We start from the raw sequence: 21,788 nt of genomic DNA, 5'->3' as shown, positions 1-21,788 counted from the left end.
AAGGCAAGAGTTTTACTAAATAGAGAACTAAGCACTAACTTAAGACTAAAGTGCTGATCTCTATTGATGGTGAGCATGGCCTTTTTGTGGAGGTTACATTTTCTAATACAATTTTGTCTTTATTTCTTCATACAGTTATGGTATCAAAATCTAGTTAACGTGAAGATGCAATGTCTCTTTTGACTGCAAATAGTCAAATATGCCACTTATCCCTGATATTTATAGTTTACATAAGTATTGCACCATCCCTTATATAGTTCTATACAGAAAGTAGAATAGGGATGCTAAGATTTCATTATTACACTAACGTTAGTAATAAGTAGTGTAATATCGCAAGAAAACTATTTTCTATTTATGAGTGCTTATTCAAATACTGCTGGTAAAATAAAATAAACTGGACTAGTGTAATCTTCGATATCAGTGTCTGCCCTGTTCCTACATATTTCACTTTTTTGGTTATGTTGGAAGCCAAAGAATATTAACAGTGGTCCAGTAAGGATAAAAGTAATTGCCTCACTTGAATTGTTCTAGTTTACTTTATTTCAGGTTTGTTAGTATATTGCTTTTGCAGAGAAATACAATATGTTGCAGTCTCTAAATTTCATGAAGTTGTTGCATTGTTTTTCTAATTGATGAGAGAGAATTTGGGACTCTATTCCTGTGTAAATTTTTAGTAATATTAAAAAATAATAATTGTACCCTAGTGAAAATATTTTGATTTTTTTTGTGGTATTTACCTTCTCATTTTAGCTGAAGCATATTCTGTGCACAGTATGTCCTACAGCCATAAAAATGGTTGCTCCACTAACTATGGTATTCATGGACCCTTGAAGAGGGGGAAGCAGGTGGTCACAATGTCCTCATATGAGTGAAAAGGTTTGCTGTGTAACTGACTTTTTAATGTGGATAGTACCTTTTAAAGTATCCATAATAACTGCTGGATTTTCACTGAAACGGCATAATTAATGCAATTTATGTATGGTTAATCGTGTATAATTTACAATGGTGACGAACAAGTGTCCACAGCTCTTTACAGGGAAAAGCCTTCTTGGTGCCATGTTTTGTTTTGCTCTTTTACTCTATTTTTGAAATGCTGGATATCATACAGTTTTAAAGATTGTATCACAGCATGTATATAAATATAAAATTCACATATAAACACAGGATACTATTGAATCAAAAAAAACAGTAAGCAGATGCAGCTGTTAATTATACTAATTTGAACTTAATTCTCTCATTCCTTGGCTGTTTCGATGCAGTTCACTTGTGCATCATCATGTTCATCTGTTTCTGAATAACAAATCTGCAACTGTCATTTGAACAGTTGCTTATTTCTTAGTGACTTGATTTAGAGCTAGGAGAGAAGTTTCAAATGCAATGTTCTCTTGGGATAGAGATGCACCCTAAGGGTCAGGATGTGGCTTGGTATTCATCCATCCAATTGAGCACGAGTACTGGCTCACTTCAGAGGTTTTTTGGTCAAAATGCTTGAATATTGGGATAGGAAATCTTCTTATCTCCTTACCAGAAATCGTACGGTTTTTGGAGAAATCATTTTGTATACCGTGATGGGGTGCTGCAAGACCCTGAAGAGTTACTTTTCCATTCTGGTTTCCCATGCTCTGGTTGTCAGGTCTGGGGAAAGTAACTGACGTGCTGGAATAAATAATACCCATACATCTGTTTCTACCAGATGACAGACTTATCATGATGTTATAATTCTAGCTGAGGCAGATATTTCAGCCACTTTCTTATTAAAGCTGTCTTGGGTTTGTTTGAATATGTAAATTCACTCCTATAATGCCAGAAGCATCCTATCTCCAGTATGTAGTTTTGCAGCAAGAACTTTACTACCATTCTTCGACAGTGGCTTAATTTTAATTCTTCTTTGCAAATTCATGTGTCATGAGCTACATTGTGATGTTTGTAAAAAAGCATCCTTAACTTCATTTTACTTCTTCACAACGGATCTTCATCCTCCACAACAGAAGTCTAACAGATTTTTTTTAGTTCCTTTCGATTAGCCAATTGTGAAATTCTTGTCATACTTTTCTCCTTGAAGTGACATCTTTCACATTTTAATTATGACCACTCCTGTGATATCTCAGCTTTTGTTCTTCTCATTTGTACTTTTGCAACTTTACTTTCTGAAACTCAGTCCTCTTTAGTGAACAGACAGAAGAATTTCGTGTAGAGTTCATGAGCATAAACAGCAGAAATCAGCTATTCCTTTGCTACTTCTATCACTTCCCCTTTTAGGGAAACCTATATGGCTTGTTCCCTGAAAGGGTCTCAGGGTTTAGACATCTCCTCTGTTAGCTGAGTTGCACTTATTACTTGGAAGTAGGTAATGCTTCATCTTTCTGGTTTTCTTCCTGCTTTCTTCAAAACTTAGCAGAGACTTGCAATGTTTTTAGCACATGCTTATTTTTGTTAGCTAGCTAGCTTAGCTACCAAACTTTGAATATAGAACTGCAGCCTGTTTGTGTGGTGTTACAATACTTCTGATGTGAAATGCCATTACAGTCACATCTCTTAATTTCTAAAGCTGTACTGCTATACTGATTCAGCGTAGAAAAAGCAACATCCTACTGTCTTATGGTCCATAACCCTGTCTTGAGAATAATGCTTCTGATTCTCACTATTTTTTTGTTTAGGGGAATAGCAGTTATGTACTGTTTCAACAGAATAGTTCTTATCCGTTAATTAGTATATTAATACTTATATGATCAGTTTGGTACTTTTCAAACTCAAACTGCTTCATACGTGATTCTTTTTGCAAACCTGATTGCCAGCTCCCCATTGAGCAGTTAAACTTTTGGATTAACTACTGTTGCATTACTAGACAGTATGGTATAGCTAAGAAAAATGTGGCTGTTCTGTTTTCGTTATATATCAGAAACATTTTTAGGGCCTTCACCACAGTATTCATGTAGTTACCATTCTGCAGTATGGAGGCTACAGGCTTGGGGTCTCTTTCTTCCTTTCCCGTCCTATATAAATTCATACAGAGAGGCAGAGTCAAAGTGTTTTGTACATTTCAGTGGTGAAATTCTAATTCTTCTGCACAATAATTACAAATAAAGCTTGCTAATTTCTTGCATGTTTGGTTTCATATTTGATTGTTGTTGTAGAAGAACTTAATATGATCTGTGACCATGAAATAAGGTGGTAGTTTGGGTTAGTTTCAAGGAAGGATTTGGGAATATTGAAGCAGATCATACATCTATGGATAGCTGATAAACCAGAAAGTGGGAGAGGCCCTGTCTTAGCGTAAATCAGGATGGAAAAGGGTAGTTTTCACAGTTAAAGCTGTTCTGAGTAATTACAGGAAGCTGTGGCAAACTCAGTAGTTGCTGTTCAGTTTGAGAGTGGATTATTCTTAGTGGAGGTGGAATAACAATAGTAGTTGTTGACATAAGTTCAGAAATAGAGAAAAATGTGAGAGGTGGTACTTTTTATGAGTAAAGTTAAATTCTTCATTAAAGCAGTGATATTTTGTGACCTTTCTGGAACATAAAGGGGATACAGGATATGGTCCGGCTTGATAGAGGAGCTTAGTCATTAGTGGCAAGCCTTTGTGATTTATAACAGTGGTTTCTTGGCTTTTCTTCAGTCCAAAAAGACATGGATAAGGAAAAACGAGGCGTTACCAAGACTTTAAAGTCTTGATAACTCAGATTTCTGACAGGAATGTTAGGATTTTTTCAGGGGCAAGTGATTTTCCTTTACATATGACACTGTGCTTATGTTCACTGCGTAGCTTCCCTTCAGATGAGTTGTTTTTTTCTGTAAAATAAACTATTACTAGGTGCGGTTAAGTCAGGTGGAGAAGCCAGTGTTTTACTGAGTGAAACTTGGATGGAGCACATCATGTTAGGTACACTAGAAGAAACGAGGATGCAGTATATTCCCAAATACAATAGTCTGCGTAGTTCTGGTGGTTAGTCCTGACATAGTGGTGGCGATCTGCATGGATGCCGTGCTTGATCTGCTGATACATTTTGACTGCAGAATTGTTAGAGCAAACAAGTTGCAATTAACTTCTGGTAGTAGATGCGTTGATTTGGGTTTCATTTGCTATTCTAGTTTGGGTCTTTTCAGTTGAGTTGATCATAGTTTAACTGATGTCTTTGAATCTGGACAAAAAAAAAGACAGGCAATTGTAGCATGGCCCACAACATGTTCAGGTTGGTCAAAAACAGTTTTCTTAAATTGTGTGACTTGTGCTACAGGTTATGTGTTGGATTTCACTGCATAGAGCTTAGCAAGTCGTGGAAGAGCTTTGGAAGCTGTCAGTTAGGGAGAATGTTACTATTCTGTTTCAGATCAATTCCTTCTTTCTGTTTTGCGAGATGTTTTCAATACCTGGTAGATAGACTTTCTTCAATAAGAAAAAACTAAGTTGAAAATACTCTGTGAAGCGCCTTTAAAGTGGTTTCATGCATGTCAGTAGTTTCTTAATCCAAAAGATCTTCTGTCTACTTGAGTAAGAGCATAACAAAAAATAAAGTTTTATGTAGTTTGAAAGACATTCTCCCTTGCCACACTTATTACTGGAAAATAACAAGTCCATCTGATACCTTTAGTCCTTCAATTCTTGATTTTTTTTTTCCCCTTTTGGCACAAAAATGCCTGTTTAAAATTAATTTACCTTCTTTCTTTAGTTTTCCCAAGCTCTTACTGTCCATGATTTTTATACTAAATCTCTTGAACTTTTTTTCTGCATTTGGCACATTTGGAAAAAGCTTGCTTTCTTAATTTTTCAAGTTCTCTTGTCATTGCTTCTCAATTTATACGTTCAAGAGAAATAAGGTGATTGTATTCGCTACTAGAGGCATCTTTGAGGAATCTGCATTACAACACTGTTTATCTTTTCAGTTCAGAGTTTACTCTGAAATTTTCCTTGGTAGTCTTCCATAATGTTTTTCTCATTGTAAGCAACTTTATCTGGAGTTCCTGGTCTGTGTCTAGAAACATACTAGTAACAGCAGTGATGGTTCTGATTTTCATATTTTTTTGGCTAAATAACTCTTCTATTGTCTTTGGACTTAAAGTGGCTGCAATAGTAAAAAGAAACTGGTTTGGAATTCATTGTTGCTAGTGATCTAGGAAATTTCTACTTTCATTTTCATAGTGAAGGTCTTTTCTGTTATGCAGTGTTGCAAGCATGCTGTCATTTTAAGAGTTAACATAGTCCTTTATACCTTTGTGAGTTGTATTTAGGAATAATTTATGTAATCGAGCGTAAATTAAAAAATATTCTTGATTGCTACTAGCTGGCAAAGTCACATATTTCTTCAGATAAAAGTTTACTTGGAAATGTGAATCATTTCTACAAGAGATACTGAAAATCAAAGTCAACTGCTTGAGGTCTTTCTTAAAGCATTTAAATCAGAAACCAAATCAATAAATCAACATCTGATGGTGGTGATTGTAGTATTTCTAACTTGCATGCCATGGTTAATGAATTCTTCCTTGTGCCAGCATTTGCTCAATCGTGAGCAAATGTGTCTAATACACACGAGAGCTTGTTACAGCTGCGTAGTTCTTCGCGGACCTTGATACTGAGGTGAAACAAGTGTCTTCACAAAGAAGAGCTTCCTTCTTTCCAGTATGCTCACCTGGTTACGATTTTGGAGGATGTTCTGAAAATCTCTACCCTTGTTTTAAAAGGTCTAAAATAATTTCAGCTGCCGCATGTTTTGTTGTGAAATAAAAACTTGGCACCAACTTGTGCGTTTGTAGATGCCCAGTTTGTAATTCTAGCGTGATTTTTTTGTAGCTGTCCCCAGCAGTGGCACACATCTGTTTAGTTAAGAAAATTATTCTCTTGGTATCTAAAAAAAATCAAAACAATTTTGTGACTTTTGTATTTGGACACCAAAGGGTTAAAACACTTAAAGTTTAGTATTTTAAAATCACTTTGCTGTAGAAATTTTAGATTAGTATACTGATGTTTATAGGAATTCTTTTCTCACTGTGGGCGTTTTCGTGTTCTGATCTCTTTTTTTCTTTCTCCTTTTGTTTTAATCCTTCTATCTGCTAATTTTTGTATAGGAGTAGTTACTAATTCTTTTGAGATACAGCCTACTAAATTTAAAGTAATTGAAGCCATGAGTTGACTGGTAATTTTAATCCATTCTATATAAATTTCGGTGAAGAACTGACAAATTGGTTTCAGGATGAACGTAATAATGCTTTAAAGGCATAAAAGGCTTAGTATCTTGTTGTTAAGGTGGTCACATGATAATGGCTTACATAATGAATAATGTGCTACAGCACTTTATGTATGTTAATGTAACTTTTAATCTTAATGTTGCCTGCAAATATGTGATCCCTTATGATTATAAGTTTCCTGTTTATGCACCATTGCCCGTTTAAATCAAACAGAAGATTCTGAAACTGTGAAAACTACACATGTCAATGTTTTACAGCTACGTAATTCGAATTGACTTGATTTTTTCAAGTAATCCTAGAAAGGGGGAGCATTCCATATAGAAACTGCTGAAACTGCCACAGGTGCTTCTCCGAAAACCTTACAGTTGTGGCATTGAATGTTCAGTATCGCTTCCTTTCTGCACACAAGGCATACTGTTGAGGTATTTGTTGCGGTGATTGGTTTTAATGCTAATCTAGGAATTCAGATATAGAATCTATAGATTTGCATGCTTTGCTTACCCTAATTTACAATTATCTACTTTTTTTTTATTTGTAAACTAACAATAGATAAGTTGAGATCAGTATTTTTTAACAGATATTACATTGATATACAAAAACTGTGGTTTATTTTCTTAGATTGTCGCATGGCATTAACAAAAACACAGTGAGCTGTAGGTGATGTAATCACTATTTAAAATTAGAGGATTTTTTTTACATATGAATGTTTTTTCAAAAAGATTGAATGTTGAATTTTTGTAGCAAACATTTGTTTTGTTTTTCAAGGTATGTGACATTATAAGTGGAAGATAGAGTATTTCAAGTAGTACATATCGAAGACGCATAGAAATGTACTAGATTTTTTCCTTCAATGAATATAAAAAATACGAACAACTGAAACATCTTAGAATCAAGTTCGTCTAAGTAAATTCAGTATAATTTAAGTCAATGCAAGAAACACAAGTCTTTCTTTCCACAGATCCTTCGAAGAGTAATTTTTTTAGAGTTATCTTGAAATAAATCTTCCTTACAAGAAAGTACATTTAAACAATTTTAAGTTAATTTTTTTGTACTTTCTGTACCTTAATCACAGTGGAATTATCTTCCATATTTTCTGAGAGCTTACCTCAGATTTTTTCCTTCCTTTAGTGAACTTCTCAAAACAACAAATTGTGGTTAGATTGAGATAATAAAAATCTCCCTAAACTAAGGCTAAATTGAAAGTTGACTTTGTGTTTCTATATGCAAATCCTGTTTGGTCAGGATATTTATTTATTTATGAACAGCAATTGAGTTACACACACAGCCCTTTTAAAAGCATTTCAGAAGTAGGGAATAACTAAGCATAAGCTTCAACAGTGTCCTCTCTATAGTTGCTTTAATTTGATACCAAGACTCTCAGATAAACTGGGCCTTTAAAATGGGAGTTGTGATGTCAACTGGAAGGAGAAAAACAAAATTAAAAAAAAAAAGTCCTCTTCATGCCAAGATTAGTCAGTTTTGAAGACTACCTGTGGACATCTCTTGATGGATGAAGAAATACTGGGTTGTAAGAGTATTGTTTAAGCACTATAGAAGGTATGTGAATAAATGTATATGCAAAAGTCAGAATTTTAACTCAAACAGTGCATGCTTTCAGTTCATTTATAAAACACTTGTCACTACAGAATTCAAGTGTTAAATGTAATCTGTCAAGAAACCTCAAGATCACCTACTTCTCCATATCCAGATTTCCTTCAACTTTTCTCATGGACCTTTTCTATTTATAATAACTTTATAGTGTGAAAATGTATCTTTCCAAGTGTATTTTTTTCTTTTGCTCTGGTGTTAGCATCCCAAACTTCCATTCTTCAAGGAAAATAATACATCTTTATCATTCCCAGCTCCTGGATTTTTGTCTACAAAGAAGGCTGAGGGTAAATAACATCATGCTTTGTGATTCTAATTTAACTGCAGTAATAAGAGTAATAAATACAATGAATAAACTATAAAGCAAAATGAAATACCGCTAAGTTATCTTAAGAGGACTCATTTGTTTTTCAAATATGAATGGAAAATCAAATGGAAATGATGCAAGGTTTGTGCTTTCTAAGCGTAGAGTGAATCAATTTTCTGACAATGAAAACTGCACTTAGTTCTGGGTAAGATTAAGTCAGAGATTTTTCTCACTTTTTTCAATTCAACCCTTTATACATATTCCTGTCTGGAGTCGGTGCCAAAAAAAAAAAATAATGTCTTTTCAGAGGTATAGTTTTCAGTGTGTTTTCTGAGCTTCTCCACCTGTTTCTGTAGCTGAACTGACCACCTTCAGAGACATCTACTTTTTTGGACTTGATTTACTGGAGAAGAGAGGGGGTTTGACGGTAAATAGGACCACCTTTAGAAAATACTGTATCGAGTCAGTGAATACTACGTAATAAAAGACTGTCTAATTGTAAAATGCATGTAATGTTGCAAGGCTTAGCCTGATTTTCTTTTCTTTAATGTGACTTTCTTCAATCCTTTCACATCTTCCTTACTGATAGTTACTTCATAAAAGCATCTTTGGAAAATACCAGTCTAGCTTGTTACGTGCTTGGTCTTCTTTCAGCTAGGTAGCCTAGTTTTGAGAAAACACCTGAAAGGAAATACAAGCTTGTTTTCAAGTGCAATATCTTACAGAGAGAGAGAGAGAGAGAGAGAGAGAGAAGGGAGGAGAGAGAAAACCTGCAGAAAAGTTCCTTGGTAAGTTATAAATTCTGAGTAATAGTTGGAGAAATAGCACAGTCGTATTTGCAGTATGATGAGAAAGAATAAAAGGGCCGCTTACCTGAAGATTTAATATCAAATAGTATGTTCTCAGTTTCTTTGGCTATTTCAAGGTTAGGGTTAAAGTCAGCTCAAAACTAGTACTGAAAGGATTTTTAACTTAAAAAAAAAAAAATCAAGGATGGATGGAAAAGAATTTTTTTCAAGAAACATGAAATTTCCATCCCTCTTGTCCAAAGATTTGCATTTTTTTCACTGCTTTTCTTTTGCAACCCAAGTCTTGAAGTTGGTTTTAGTTAAAGTATCCTTGATGTAGTCAAATTGTTCTTGTAAGCAGCTGTGAGAAATGAAGGGATGTGCCTTTCATGGGACATCTCTAATAACTGAGGTAGTTGACAATTTACTTAATTATAGTGATTACCTCTCTGAGTTTCCTTTTTTTAAACAATGCAGTCTGTGTCATATATAGACTGCTTAATATCCAAAAGAATCTTCGATTATTTCTCCTCCTTTTTCACCTGATAGTTTGCATAATTGCAGTTCATAATCAAGGACTGACATAGAGATAGATTGCATGTAAGAGATTAAACTCCTTATGTGTCTTATACATGGTCAGTGCAGTGAACCATTTCTGTTTTCCTTTCCATAATAAAGTCTGTTTACATTAACAGCTTTTATATTAGTTTATGGACCTAGCAGAGCTAGCTGCTTCATTTCCAAACATTGGCATCATTTGAGGTAATTTGAGATTCAGTAGAAGTGTTCCCAGTTCCTTGTAACTGCTGCTGCAACGGGGGAGTACTATTCAAAGTCCAGATTAGTGCTTTTAAAGAGCGGTGGAATAGATGTCTGAGCTTTCTTAATTCTTTCTAGTATTCCACTTCAGCGTTTCTAGAAAGGCTGTATTAGACTGGATTTTTCTGTTATGCACTCAGAATCCTCACAGCGATGACATTACTTCTTATTTAATTACATATTTTGGAAACACTTCTTGATGAATTCATGTCATAAAGCTATTCCAATCTGGTAAAACTGTGATACCTGTTAAGGGCTTTATCTTTCCGATTTATGCATGGGCTAATTGAGTTTGCCATTTTTTCTTACACTTATGATGAGCTAGTGTAGCGTGGCTAGTTCTTTTAGCCATTTGTGTTCCCACTGACAGGTGGTTTTTTTCCTAGAGAAGGCTAAAAAAGCTGCTAAAGTAGTAGAATGTTATTTTTCTAGATTGTTTTTTGAGAAAATGAAACCTAAAGTTTGTGCCATTTCTGTTGACTTCTGCTTTTCTCCTTCCTGAAAATATTGGAATACAAGCACGTTTAATTGAAATGTGAAAGGATTTGAAAGTCCTAGAATAATCAAGTTTCTATTAAATTCACAGAACTTGACAACTGAATGTAGAAGAATTCCTCATATTATGCCCACTGAGAAGAGGGCAGAAAGAACTTTACAGTTGTTTTCTCTTGAGTAGCAGTTGGCGAGCGAGTTTCTAGAGTCATCTACATCCCCTTTTATTTGATTTTACTTTATATTTTTTCTTCTTTTTTTGCTAACTTCCTGACAAAGTGAGTCCTTGTGAAATTGTTAGGTTAAATTCAGACTCAGATTTTTAAGAGAGAAATTTACAAACTCTTGGAATCAAGAATGTTACATCCAATCTGCTTGAGTCCTTACAAAATCTATGCAGTATTTCTAAAATACTTCCTTAGGACAAGTACTTTTTTGTTTGCCTGTTAGGAATAAGGCGTTTAAGAAGAAGTGGGGAGGGGAGAGATCTAAAAAAATCTTACTAAGTTGATTACATGTTGAAATCTGTCAGACATTAATTTAGATCTCATTTCTTTTGTTTCTGGGAAACAAACTTTCTCAAAATTTATTACATTTAGCCTTACTCTTGGGTCTTAGTTCATACATCTCCAAATGCCTCTCGCAGCTTATATCACCATTACTTTGGGAAATGGTGACTTAAAGTCTGTCTTACAGTTAAATCTTACAGTCTATTTTTATGTCTTACAGTCCATTTTTCAAAGCAGAGATATACTGTTCAGTAACATTTGCTAAATGGTATAATTATTATCTGTTGATGTTTTATTAAATTAGGTGTTCAGTCAACACCGTATTGTTTTGGTCATGTTTTTATCTTTGCATATCTTTAATTTGCTCATTTAGATTTCTTGTATTTTCCTTTTTGGGCCAGCAAATTTAAAACAGATTAGAGAGAATGGAGTTATTCACTTTGTTCAAAATCAATATTGAAATACTTTATCTGTATTGCAACACAAGTAAATTAGAACAGAAGAGCATTGAATGCTGGTTAGCAGGAACCTCAACAGGCCATCTAGTGTGGCATTGGAAAGGATCGACTATATTTCACAGAATTTCTGGCCTCATAGTCTGTTCTTAAAAAGGAGGAGGTGAGAAAACACTTTGCAGATTCAACAACCCTAACTAACTTTATACTCTGAAACTTTCTCCTAGTGCATTATTTGAAATATACTTTGCTCTTATTAATCCCATTCATTTACTGCCAGCACTGGATGCACAGAACATATTAGTCTCTTTGCAGCTGTCTGTTAGGTGTTTGAAGCTAATATTGCTACCCTGAGATTTCATTTCTTTTGACCAAATAGTTTTTTCAGTCTTCTAAAGTCTTGCTTTCTGGGACGCTCTTTGCTGCTGTTCTCTGGATTTTCACTAGTAGTCCAAGTAAGTGATCACTTAGAATAATTCTAGAATGGAATGAAATTACCCTGATCTTCCTAGTTAATAAGCTTGCTGATTCTGTAGTATTTCAATTTACCCTTCCAAATCTTACATAATGTAGCTGTATCCATTTATGGAATTAGTCTTGCTGTAATAGTTTCTAAAGATTTTTCTGGTCTTTCATTGTTATAGGAAATAAATTGCAGTGTTCTAGGAAGTAAAGCTGAGCTTTGTTCCTTGTGTTCTTTGCATGAACTAGATTGAGTTTTCTACTGCATATGAGTCGCAACAGAGGAATCAGGTCTATTCATCTTCTAAATTCTCATTCTGTGGCTAGTCTCTTTCTGGATTTTGAAGTCTTAGACTTCAACTACTACAGTATATGCTGTAGTATAAACTGCTGAAGCCAAGAAACAAAAATCCATTTTTCTAACTAGTTAGCTATGTTTGGAAAGGAGGGAAAAAATAGGAAAGATACATTGGCATCTTTTGCTTCACAGTCTAGTTGTGTCATTTCTAGCCTTCTTGTTGCCAGTTCTCTGCGCTTCCTTATGACAGGATTCTGTATTTCTAAGCACAGACATACTGTATGTTTGTGTAAATACATGTCCTACAGCATTCTTGCAAATTAAACCTCCACAAGTCTACATGTCTTATCTGGTTTCATTTATAAGCTCCCTGATATATTAGGATATTCAAAATCCAATGCCATTTCTCTTGTACATGGAAAAAGTCTTGGTTCAAATAACAAAGCAAGTCCCAACACTTATGATGTCACACACTTTGAAATAAGAAACAAATCAGGAAAAAAAAGAAAAACCTATAAGCAAAGCATAACTAAGTATAGCATCTTATCTTTTTTTTCTATGTATGTGTATATTTTATTGTTAGGAGGAACAGTGATGTTGTTGTTACCTTAGAAACCAGAATGCCATGGACAATTGCCAAGTCATGTTAAGCTTGTTTTGAGTATTTGATCTTTTACTCAAGATATAGATTGCAAAATAAACTGCAGAAGATGGTAACGTTCAAGGCTTAAATTAGTCTGAAGTTTATGTAAAGATCAGGTCTTCAGACTATTTTAGAATAAAGCGTTTTGAGAAGTTTAAATAGGAAGATGCTTTTTTAAGGCATATAGTATATTGATTTTATTTTAAAGTGTTTTGTCTCCCAAATTTTGCTTAGAAGCCAGATGTATGTGAGAAAAGTTAAGTTAGTTATAATACTAAGATTGATAACTAATTTCTTAATGGAAATTTGCTAAGTGTATGCTTTCTCTCATCGCCAACAGATAGATAGTCAGTAAGGGCAGCAGCAGCAGCCAGCTAGGTTGATGAATGAGTGTAATTCAGTTTCTTTGTATTGTACAGCTTGAGAAATGCCAGTGGCCTGACAGCAGCAGACCTTGCACATACCCAGGGCTTCCAAGAATGTGCCCAGTTTCTCTTGAACCTCCAGAACTGTCACCTGAATCGTTACTATAGCAATGGCACCTTAAATGGGGTTCATCAGAATGCAGGTCCCAATCCATTCAGTGGTGGGACAAGTCGAAAGAGATCCTTTGAAGATATGGAGTCTGCTGGAGTAAAGAAAGCTAGAACGGAAGGTGAGACACTAGAGGTAAAAGGGATGGGGTGATATTGTTGCCAAGAAAGGAAAATAAACATTTTAAAGCCTTTCAGACTGGATGTTGAGTATTATTCACAAACTCACCAACATATTTAAAATACATATGAATACAAAAGGTAGGTAAATAAAGCTTTCCATCCTTTGAAGAATATACATGTGCCATAAGATCCCTGTTAGCATCTTGGCATGTTCAGAAATTTCTATTTCCGGAGAGTTCTGCAGTTACATGATGCCAAGAATAACATGCAGAAGAGCAGCAGCTGAAATTAGCTTCTGTTCCTTCCTCAATTTCTTCTTGTTTTGGAGAGCAACATAATATTGCCTTAATTCACAAAGAAGCCTGGGTGTTCTGATGGTAATTTTCCATTTCAGGATTCATTCACACTTCAGAAACTGTTTACTAGGCAAGATGGATGAAATAAATGTGATGCAAAAACGTTTCTCAATTGATAAAGATTGTATCTGTGACATTAAGTGAGCTTACATTAAATCTCCAGGATTTTGTTCCAAGGGAAACGGATAAGTTACAGGGAGATGTCAGACTAGAATGAATCTTGAGCATTCATATTCAGCCTTGTACAATGAGGATAACACTGCTTCCCCTGCCAGCCGTGATGGAGTAGTACCTTGATAGTTTTGGTGGCTGTATGAAGAAGTCTTTTTTTAATTTTATAAATACCTTGAATAACATGAGAGAGAATATCCTCTATTCCATGCTATGGTCATCCCATTAAACTCTTATTAAAAGGAATCCAGCATTCGGTATTCGAACGTTTGTTGTTCCTACATCCAGCACTGGGAGAAGGACTTGGCAGGTCATCACTGAAGACACTTTCGTCAGTTGAAGTTCATGTTGGTCTAACAGGTGTGGCTTCCAGTAAGCCAAATAAAATGGGCTCAACTGGTGCTTTTAATTCCAGTTAACAAGAGTGGAAATGAGGCCAAAACAATGTTTTAAATTGATATAGACAATATTGATGTCATTTACGTTGTCCCTCTCTAGTATTTGCTTTAGTACTTGCCATCCAGCCACCATTTCAGCTATCCCAGAATCGGGCATTAACATGGGACTCCATGGCCAATCATAATTAGGGTACACTGCTTTATGTGGTTGGTCTAAACTAAATACGTTCCTGGTGGAGAAGAGAGCCTGTGCAGTTAAATGGAAAGGGTTTTTTTTTGTGTGTGTTTTTTTTTGAAGAGTTGTTCCTTCTGAATGTTCATAACCAGCAATCTCTTAGTTTCAGAAAATTCTTCCAATCTAGTCACAAGGTTGTGTTTCCCCAAAATGTGCAGGAGTGGCGCTAGGCAAGCTATTTTTATGATATATGTTGCCAAGAAATAGCAGTATCTGCATTTCCTTTCAGCATAAACAGTTGCAGCTGCGGATGGGGCAAACAAATAAAATATGTTTAAGTGAATGAGGTCTCCTAACCAAAAATGGAGATATTAAAGTAGAGGAGCAGTGTGGGTAATTTTTGAATTTTTTTACAAGTATGATTTTTTAAGACCTTTGCAACCAAAGGTAAATGCTTTGCTGCATTTGCTTGAAGGTTTATAGAGTAATTAAGAGGTGCATCCAAACCATTGAAACTGAAGTTTCTGATCTGATATGTCTGCCTTCAAAGGCATCAGCGTCAGAAATATCTATCATAATAATGCAGAAAGTCTGTTGGAGTGGGAATGAATCACTGGTCTTGAGGCACTTTGTAAACAGTAAAGGTGAGTAATGAGAAGTCATCAGTATATCTTTGTGCTTAGCTAGCCTTTTTACAAAACAATACCAATTTTTTGGCAATTTTGCCCTTACCAAAGGCACACTCTCCTATTGTCCTTTACTTTAAAACTGTTTGCATGGGAGATTCTGGATTTCAAAGAGTGCAGGCGCCCTGTGTTTGCTGGAAAGGGTAGGGTTTTGATGGCCATGCCCTGAATTAGAATAATCACTCCTTTGGAAAAATCTACACATCGTGCCTAGGCACAGCATGTGCCCCTTACAGTGAGACTGTAGGCAGTAGAGTTGGGAGAAATACTTGAGCTGTGCTTCACCCTTTGTCCTGAAATAGCTAAACTGGGCAGGGGGCAAGAGTTACGTACACGTAATTTTGTTTTTATGCACACATATACCTGCTATCAGGCACACAATATTAAAGTCCTTTGGCTTCAGAATTATGCAACACTGATACGTGATACACTGCGATGGAAACAAATTACTCTCTGCTATTGGAATATAAAAATGAGCACCATAAGCTGAACTTAATGAATGCACATCTGTAGGCACTCCTGGTGCAGGACAGCATTCAGAATGTACACCAGATAGTTTTGGCTTAGAAACATTAGCAGGGTTTTACGTCCATTTTTCTGAAATTGGATCCAGCAACTTCTCCCTGCTTCCTCGGCTGCTTGGTGCACAGGGTCAAATGCAAAGGTGATGCACACCAGGCCAACCGATCGCATGGGTGCGTTTGTCACAGTCCTGTCCCTGTCCATCTAGCTCGTGGCCCTTGGCAGACTGCCCCGCGTGCTCCACACAACGCTGGCTTGCTGTGCGCAAGAGGTGACCCGACTGTATCAGCATCGTGGCTCTCAACGTGGCTGCTGCTGCGTGCCCTTTGCGGGATGGGGACAGGGAACGGTGCTGGGTGTACCCTTGGATGTGCCAGCGTGGAACTGCACGTCATATTCCTCTGGGTAGCTGCAGAAAACACCTTTCCCTTCCTGGTTTAGGGTGATGTGAGGTTCACTGATCCAAGGCCCTGGTCTCCTTTAAGCCCTGTGTGAGCTCTTTGGCCCTGAAACACATTCGTAGTTGCTGAAGGTTCCTTACGAACAAGTAGTCTACTAAAATTTCTGTTGTGCCCAAGGTAATGCAAGTTGACTTGCAGTCTGCTAATGTAGCCCTTTAAAACATAATGGTGAGTGTATGCAGGGTACAAAAAGGTGAAAAGGTGTGTTAGTGTCAGTGTGAGAGAAGTGCAGGATCTGCTGGGCTAATACCGGAGGAGTACCGTGGCTGGTAGCTATAAGAGACAGTGCACTCAAGCCCGTCTGGCTTCTTAAAGCATTTCATAAGTATTTCATAAAGCAGTCTAGCCACTTTTTGGCTTTATCAGAAAAGAGATCGGTTTGTTCAGCTCTTGAAGGGATCCCTGGAGCAGTCTTGTGTGGCTCGGACTTGGGTTTCTGGGAACTGGGAGTCAAGGAGGGAGCAGTCCCAGCTGGCCAGGCAGACATTCTCTGGGATAGAGACTGCTTTTTATCCATCGGGCACGCTGTAAAGCCTAAAGTTGGGTAACCTAAATTGCTCTTTAGTCAACCTATTAGTACGTCAGGCTAATAACTCCTTGATATACAGGTGCAAAGTCTGATAGGTGCTCTGGTAAGTCTCCATTTTGAGGGATAAAAATGGAAATGCAACTACTGAGCATTTGCTTATTGCACATTTGGAATCTCAAAACACATCAGAAGCTTTCAATGGGCAGCCTGGTCTGTTGGGAGGTATCCCTGCCCTTGGCAGGGGGGTTGGAACTTCGGCTTTAAGGTCCCTTCCAACCCAAACCATTCTGCGATTCCAAGATTTCTATGTAGAAAGTTTTTGTTTTAATAACCAAAATACTCACCTGTTGGCTGAATGTTCAAGTGTGCACCAGTGACTAAGCTTACCTCTTTTTCTTAACCAGCTTACAGCTTTGATGGCTTAATACCAATGATGAATGGAGGAGTTGAGGACGATGCTGACAATATGCACGTTGACAGAGAGTTTGCTGTTGTATCAGGTGGGAGTGGACAGTTTCCTGTTAACTACAACAACATTCAAATGGTTGAAGACACCAAACAACAGGAGAGTAGTTCTGTTGGACCAAAAGAAATTGAAATATACACTGTTTCTGCAATGCAAACGCCTTGTCGTTGCAAGAACCAATATGCATTTTATTTTTAAGTATAAGACTTAATTCTTTAATTTTGCACATTGTCATCTAGAGTCTCGAAAACTATTGTATTGCTGTAACACCCACTATTCTGGGGTTTTAGTGGGTATCTAAAATTAGCTGTTTCATGACAAATATTGTAATGGTGAAAGAGAAGGTTTGTTAGTAGTTCTCAGATAAACAGAAATTGACAATGGCTGTTTCACTTTTAACTTAAGGCTTGTGTTATGTTGTGCCTTGCTTTTAGTTGCTATGATTTCAGGTTAAAGAAAATTCAGAAACAATTTAAATGAATCATTTCATTTCCATTAAATAGATTTAATTGCTAATAAGATTTGATAGGGAAACATTGTAGCACTTATATAGCTTTGAAAATAATATAACAACTAAACTATATTCAAAATAGTTCAAAAAATGCTGTGTAGGATAGTCTAGACATACATAGTGTGTTTAAAATTTATTCAGACAGCAATATAAGTGCAGGATCCTGCTATGAGCAAATCTGTGGTTTTTAATGCAAATAAAAAGCTGCATATTGCTGGTCTTCAACTGGTATTTGGAACTAAAGTACCTTGGAAAATTGTTTGGACTTTGTACGTTGATCTTCATGAAACAGTCATAATGTTAGTAGTGTTAGTGAATATTAATGGTCTAAGATTTTTTCAGGGCTGCTGAATCAAGACGCTTTTGGTAACCCCGGGGTGTTTATAGAGTTACTATTATAGTGCGTTATTATTATACTGAGAAATGAATTTCTTAGTGTGTTCTGTGATAAAAATGTTTATGCTTTGTACCACAGATCAGATTCGCCAAAGGGAATGATAACGGATAGATATTTTAATATATTAGAAGTAATATATATACATATATATACAGTCAGTACTTAAAAAGTAGATTATGATATTTTCCAGTGATAATTACCAAGTGTTCTTATTTATGGAAAAACGATTGTCTTTCATGAATATTCTCTATTACTATAGGTGCTAATTTTTAAAAAGTAGTAACATTCTACAATTATCACTAGAATTATTCATTACCTACTTTTGCATATTAACTAACAATAGTGCCATTTTTATTAAATTTGATTTGGCAAAGCCAGCCTATGAGGGTTTATTTTTAAACAGTTAACATTTTGCACTTTTCAGTTAATAAACACTATCTGAAATTCCTTCTCTGCGTTTTCATCACTGAAGTATTAGCTCTGATGTCTTGATGGGTTTGGGTGCTTTTTTTTCACTTTCAGTAAGAATTTGTGGTTAGCAAGTTCAGTTGATGTGGTTATTTTAACTCATGTAGGGATGAAACAGGAAATTCCGGTTAGTATATCCACCGAGTTACAAAATTAATACATTTCTTGGCATTGTGTATTGCTGTATGTGAAGTATCAGTATCGTAATCCATATTTCAAATCATATCCATGTGGAGGACTAATAGAGAACCAAAGCCTCTGGTTCTTCCTTGTCAAACAGTGGTACTCATAATACATCACTTAAGCAAAAACCCAAAGTTTTATAATTGTGGAAAGTTACCCGCAGACTAACTTACGGGCTTGATTTGGAAATACAGAGTAAATACAACCCTGTTTTGCACATAGGTTTATGCATTCGTGTATACTCAAACATATGTGCATGTATCCAAGGTCAAGAACAATGTAAAATCTTCAAATGTCACCTTATAGGTCTGTATTTCTACGTTTGCCTTGCTAATCTTTACTAGTAGGCATTTTTAAGGCAGAATATATCATGCAGCTTTTGAGCTAGTACTTTTGAGTACCACTGCAAAAAAATACATTTCAGACACACTGCTGAAATCTGTTAATGGAAATAATAATTATTGTACTAATTACTAAATTCAAAAGAGAAATTGCTTTAAAACAGTTGTCTCTTTTTTTGCATGCACATTTTTAGAATTTTGTTTCCTGCCATTAACCTTTTTTAGTCTTCTGTGCACTCTGCTGTTGCTATTGTATGGCCTTTTGCATGTGGATTGTACAGATGTTACTATAAACTCATTAAATATAAACCTGCTCACGATCTTATCTAGCAGGCTGCTAGATAAACTGAAGTACTTTCTGAATAAAGGAACTTTGAAACATTTTATGTTAGCCTCCCAACATAATATTTCTTTTTTTTTGGCCTACTTCAGAGTATACCATGCTGTGAGAGTGACCGATGAAAAGAAAAAAATAAAAAATAAAAAAAAATAAACACAGATTAATTATTACTGAAAATAAAAGAAAAGAAAAAAACAACTCATCACCCTCTCACAGATACTCAGTTCTTGTACATATATAATGTTTTATCCCAAGAGGGCATTACATTTAGGATGGAAAGAAGCCTTTTATTCCACCTTTCAAAATGCTGTCCGGAATGCTGCCTGCTACACTTGTTTGATAGAGTTAAATGAAATCATTTCTGAGCAGTTCACCTTGTCTTTGAAAGATTAATACGAGTATATTTGCACATTGAACGTAGGTAGATTTTGACATCACAATCCTTGACTCAAGCTTAGTGATCAGCTCTCCTTACTTTGAACTACCTATGTTGTTACAAATAAAGAAAGGGTAGATTTATTTACAAAGCTGTGTATGGAAACGTTTTTAAAATCAGTGGAGTATAGTGGAGACATTTTGATGTATTTCGATTTATTCTTAATTTTTGGTGACAGGTGTATTTCTTAATGCAGATATGAATAGCAGTAGCTCCATATTGAATGCACTGACAAATGGATGTGCCATCAATGGACATTTGGATTTCACCGCCGCGCAACAGCTCAGTGGGATGGATACCAGGCGTGAGGAGTGTTTAACAATAACACCTAACGGAATCATTCCTGGAATAACTTCTCCCGGTAGGCATCGAATTCATACCAGTAATGGCACCGAGGAGCCGGAAAAGGCCATGAATAATCCCACTGATATGTGTGGGTCTCTTCATCTGAATGGAAGCCCGAGTAGCTGCGTTTCTAACCGGCCCTCGTGGGTGGAAGACCCTGGAGATACTTTGCACTATGGACACTACCATGGTTTTGGGGATACTGCTGAAAGCATCCCCGAGCTTAGTAGTGTTGTTGAGCATTCCAATTCTGTTAAAGTTGAACAGAGGTATGACAATACTGTCTTAGGCACAATGTATTTGTACCATGGTTCCTAGATCAATGACCTTTATATCAAATGCATATTGAAATTGCTACCAAATGAATCTGGGGGGACAAAATCCTCACATAGCATTAAATTTGAAGATTGCAACTTATTGCTATTTTTACACTTTGTTTATATGAAAAGTAAACCTTTAATTTGACAGCCTTATACAATAGTTGTAGTTTGTTGCATGTATGGGGCTTATTTAGTGATAAAATAGGTGCTGTTATGATGGAATGGTTATTTTCATTTTTTATGGAATGTTCTGGTTTTGTATTTTTTTATTTCTCAGCTTGTGAACACTATCTTTCCCTTTTTAGAGCTGTTTCCCCTTTTATTAAAACAACGTTTAAATGAATTTTGTGAAGAAAATGTTACATATGTGCATACTTAGAAGTAAAGATTTTCCTTTTCCCTATCTTCTGCTGAAGCTATGGTAGCAATATCAATGCCAGCTATCACTATGCAAGGTTGAAAAGTGGCAATCTTACAGAGCTTCTCTGACTTTACGGTTTTGTACATTTGTTCAGTATAATTAGATGTTCATCTTTACATTTTTTGAGCAAGTTGTTTAAAAATGCAGAGACAAAATTTGGAAAAAGTTAAACATTAACTTTTCCGTAGCATAGGAGTGCTTTTTATTGTTGTTGGGCTCTTTGCATTATAGAGTGGGAAGGTGGGTTGCCTTTGTTCAGTCGCAGTTGGGTGTGCCTCAGGTTAGTTCTGAATTTGTGGCATCTTCCTTTCGCTTCTCTTCTTTATGTGTATGCTTGATATTTTACCATAGCTCACAGACCGGAGGCATGTTGGCACTGTTCTGCTTTGTATGCAGTTTAAAATTACTGTTACTTGTTAGAGAATTTGCCAGGTCAAAATATTTGAGTTTGACTGTCTTGGATATACATTTATTGTCCTTTTTTTAACATGCTTTGAAAATGTAATGTTGTGTACTCTGGGCTATGCTCATGGATATACATTGTATTTAAAGCTTAATACACAAATCAAAATTCATATAAGTGCACTATATGAGCACTAATAATATAAGTTGCTGCTTTGTGATATGATAAATGAAGAGTGGGTGGGAAGAATATGGTAAATGAGATAAGCCCTCTGAATTGTGTTGATTTTTTTGTTTTGTTTAAAAAGGGATCTTTACAAATTGGATTTAAAAAATAAACATATTACATTGTATCTGAATACCGTGTTTAGACATTATATTTTTGTTGGCAATTTGAGCAAGTTCTTAATAGCTTTAAATCATGTTTCTCTGTGATCTTTCTCAGTGCAACTGTAGAACTGCTTAATTTTGTCAGTGTTTGGAAGCAAATGTGAACAACTGAGTAAGTTGTCCTTGACTGAATCACAGAAACACACACAAGATATTCTGACTGTAAAGGTTGTATCAGCCCTGAACTGCAAAAATAGGTTAAAAACACTGGCTGTCTGATTTTCCTGGAAACTGTACTCTCCCTTGAACATTT

General features: G+C 35.8%; 1 protein-coding gene across 2 annotated transcripts in view; it reads left to right on the top strand.

Annotated features, from left to right (window-relative positions):
• The window catches only part of ANKRD10 (ankyrin repeat domain 10), a 37,889-nt gene extending 16,385 nt beyond the window's left edge, over positions 1–21,504 (top strand). The window contains exons 4-6 of one of the 2 annotated variants that reach the window (XM_040537107.1): positions 12,981–13,216; positions 16,920–17,015; positions 19,854–21,504. In XM_040537107.1, coding sequence (XP_040393041.1) covers positions 12,981–13,216; positions 16,920–17,015; positions 19,854–20,320 — 799 coding nt within the window. In that variant the 3' untranslated portion in view covers positions 20,321–21,504. Of the gene's footprint in view, positions 1–12,980; positions 13,217–16,919; positions 17,016–19,835 lie in introns of both variants that reach the window. The other variant, XM_040537098.1, reaches the window with a different exon arrangement.
• Positions 21,505–21,788: the final 284 nt, after the last annotated feature.

Source organism: Cygnus olor, chromosome 1 (genome assembly GCF_009769625.2).
Source record: "Cygnus olor isolate bCygOlo1 chromosome 1, bCygOlo1.pri.v2, whole genome shotgun sequence".
In the NCBI taxonomy this organism is placed as follows: Eukaryota; Metazoa; Chordata; class Aves; order Anseriformes; family Anatidae; genus Cygnus; species Cygnus olor.
The sequence above is the reverse complement of the archived record's forward strand: the minus strand, read 5'-3'. Positions and strand labels throughout refer to the sequence as shown.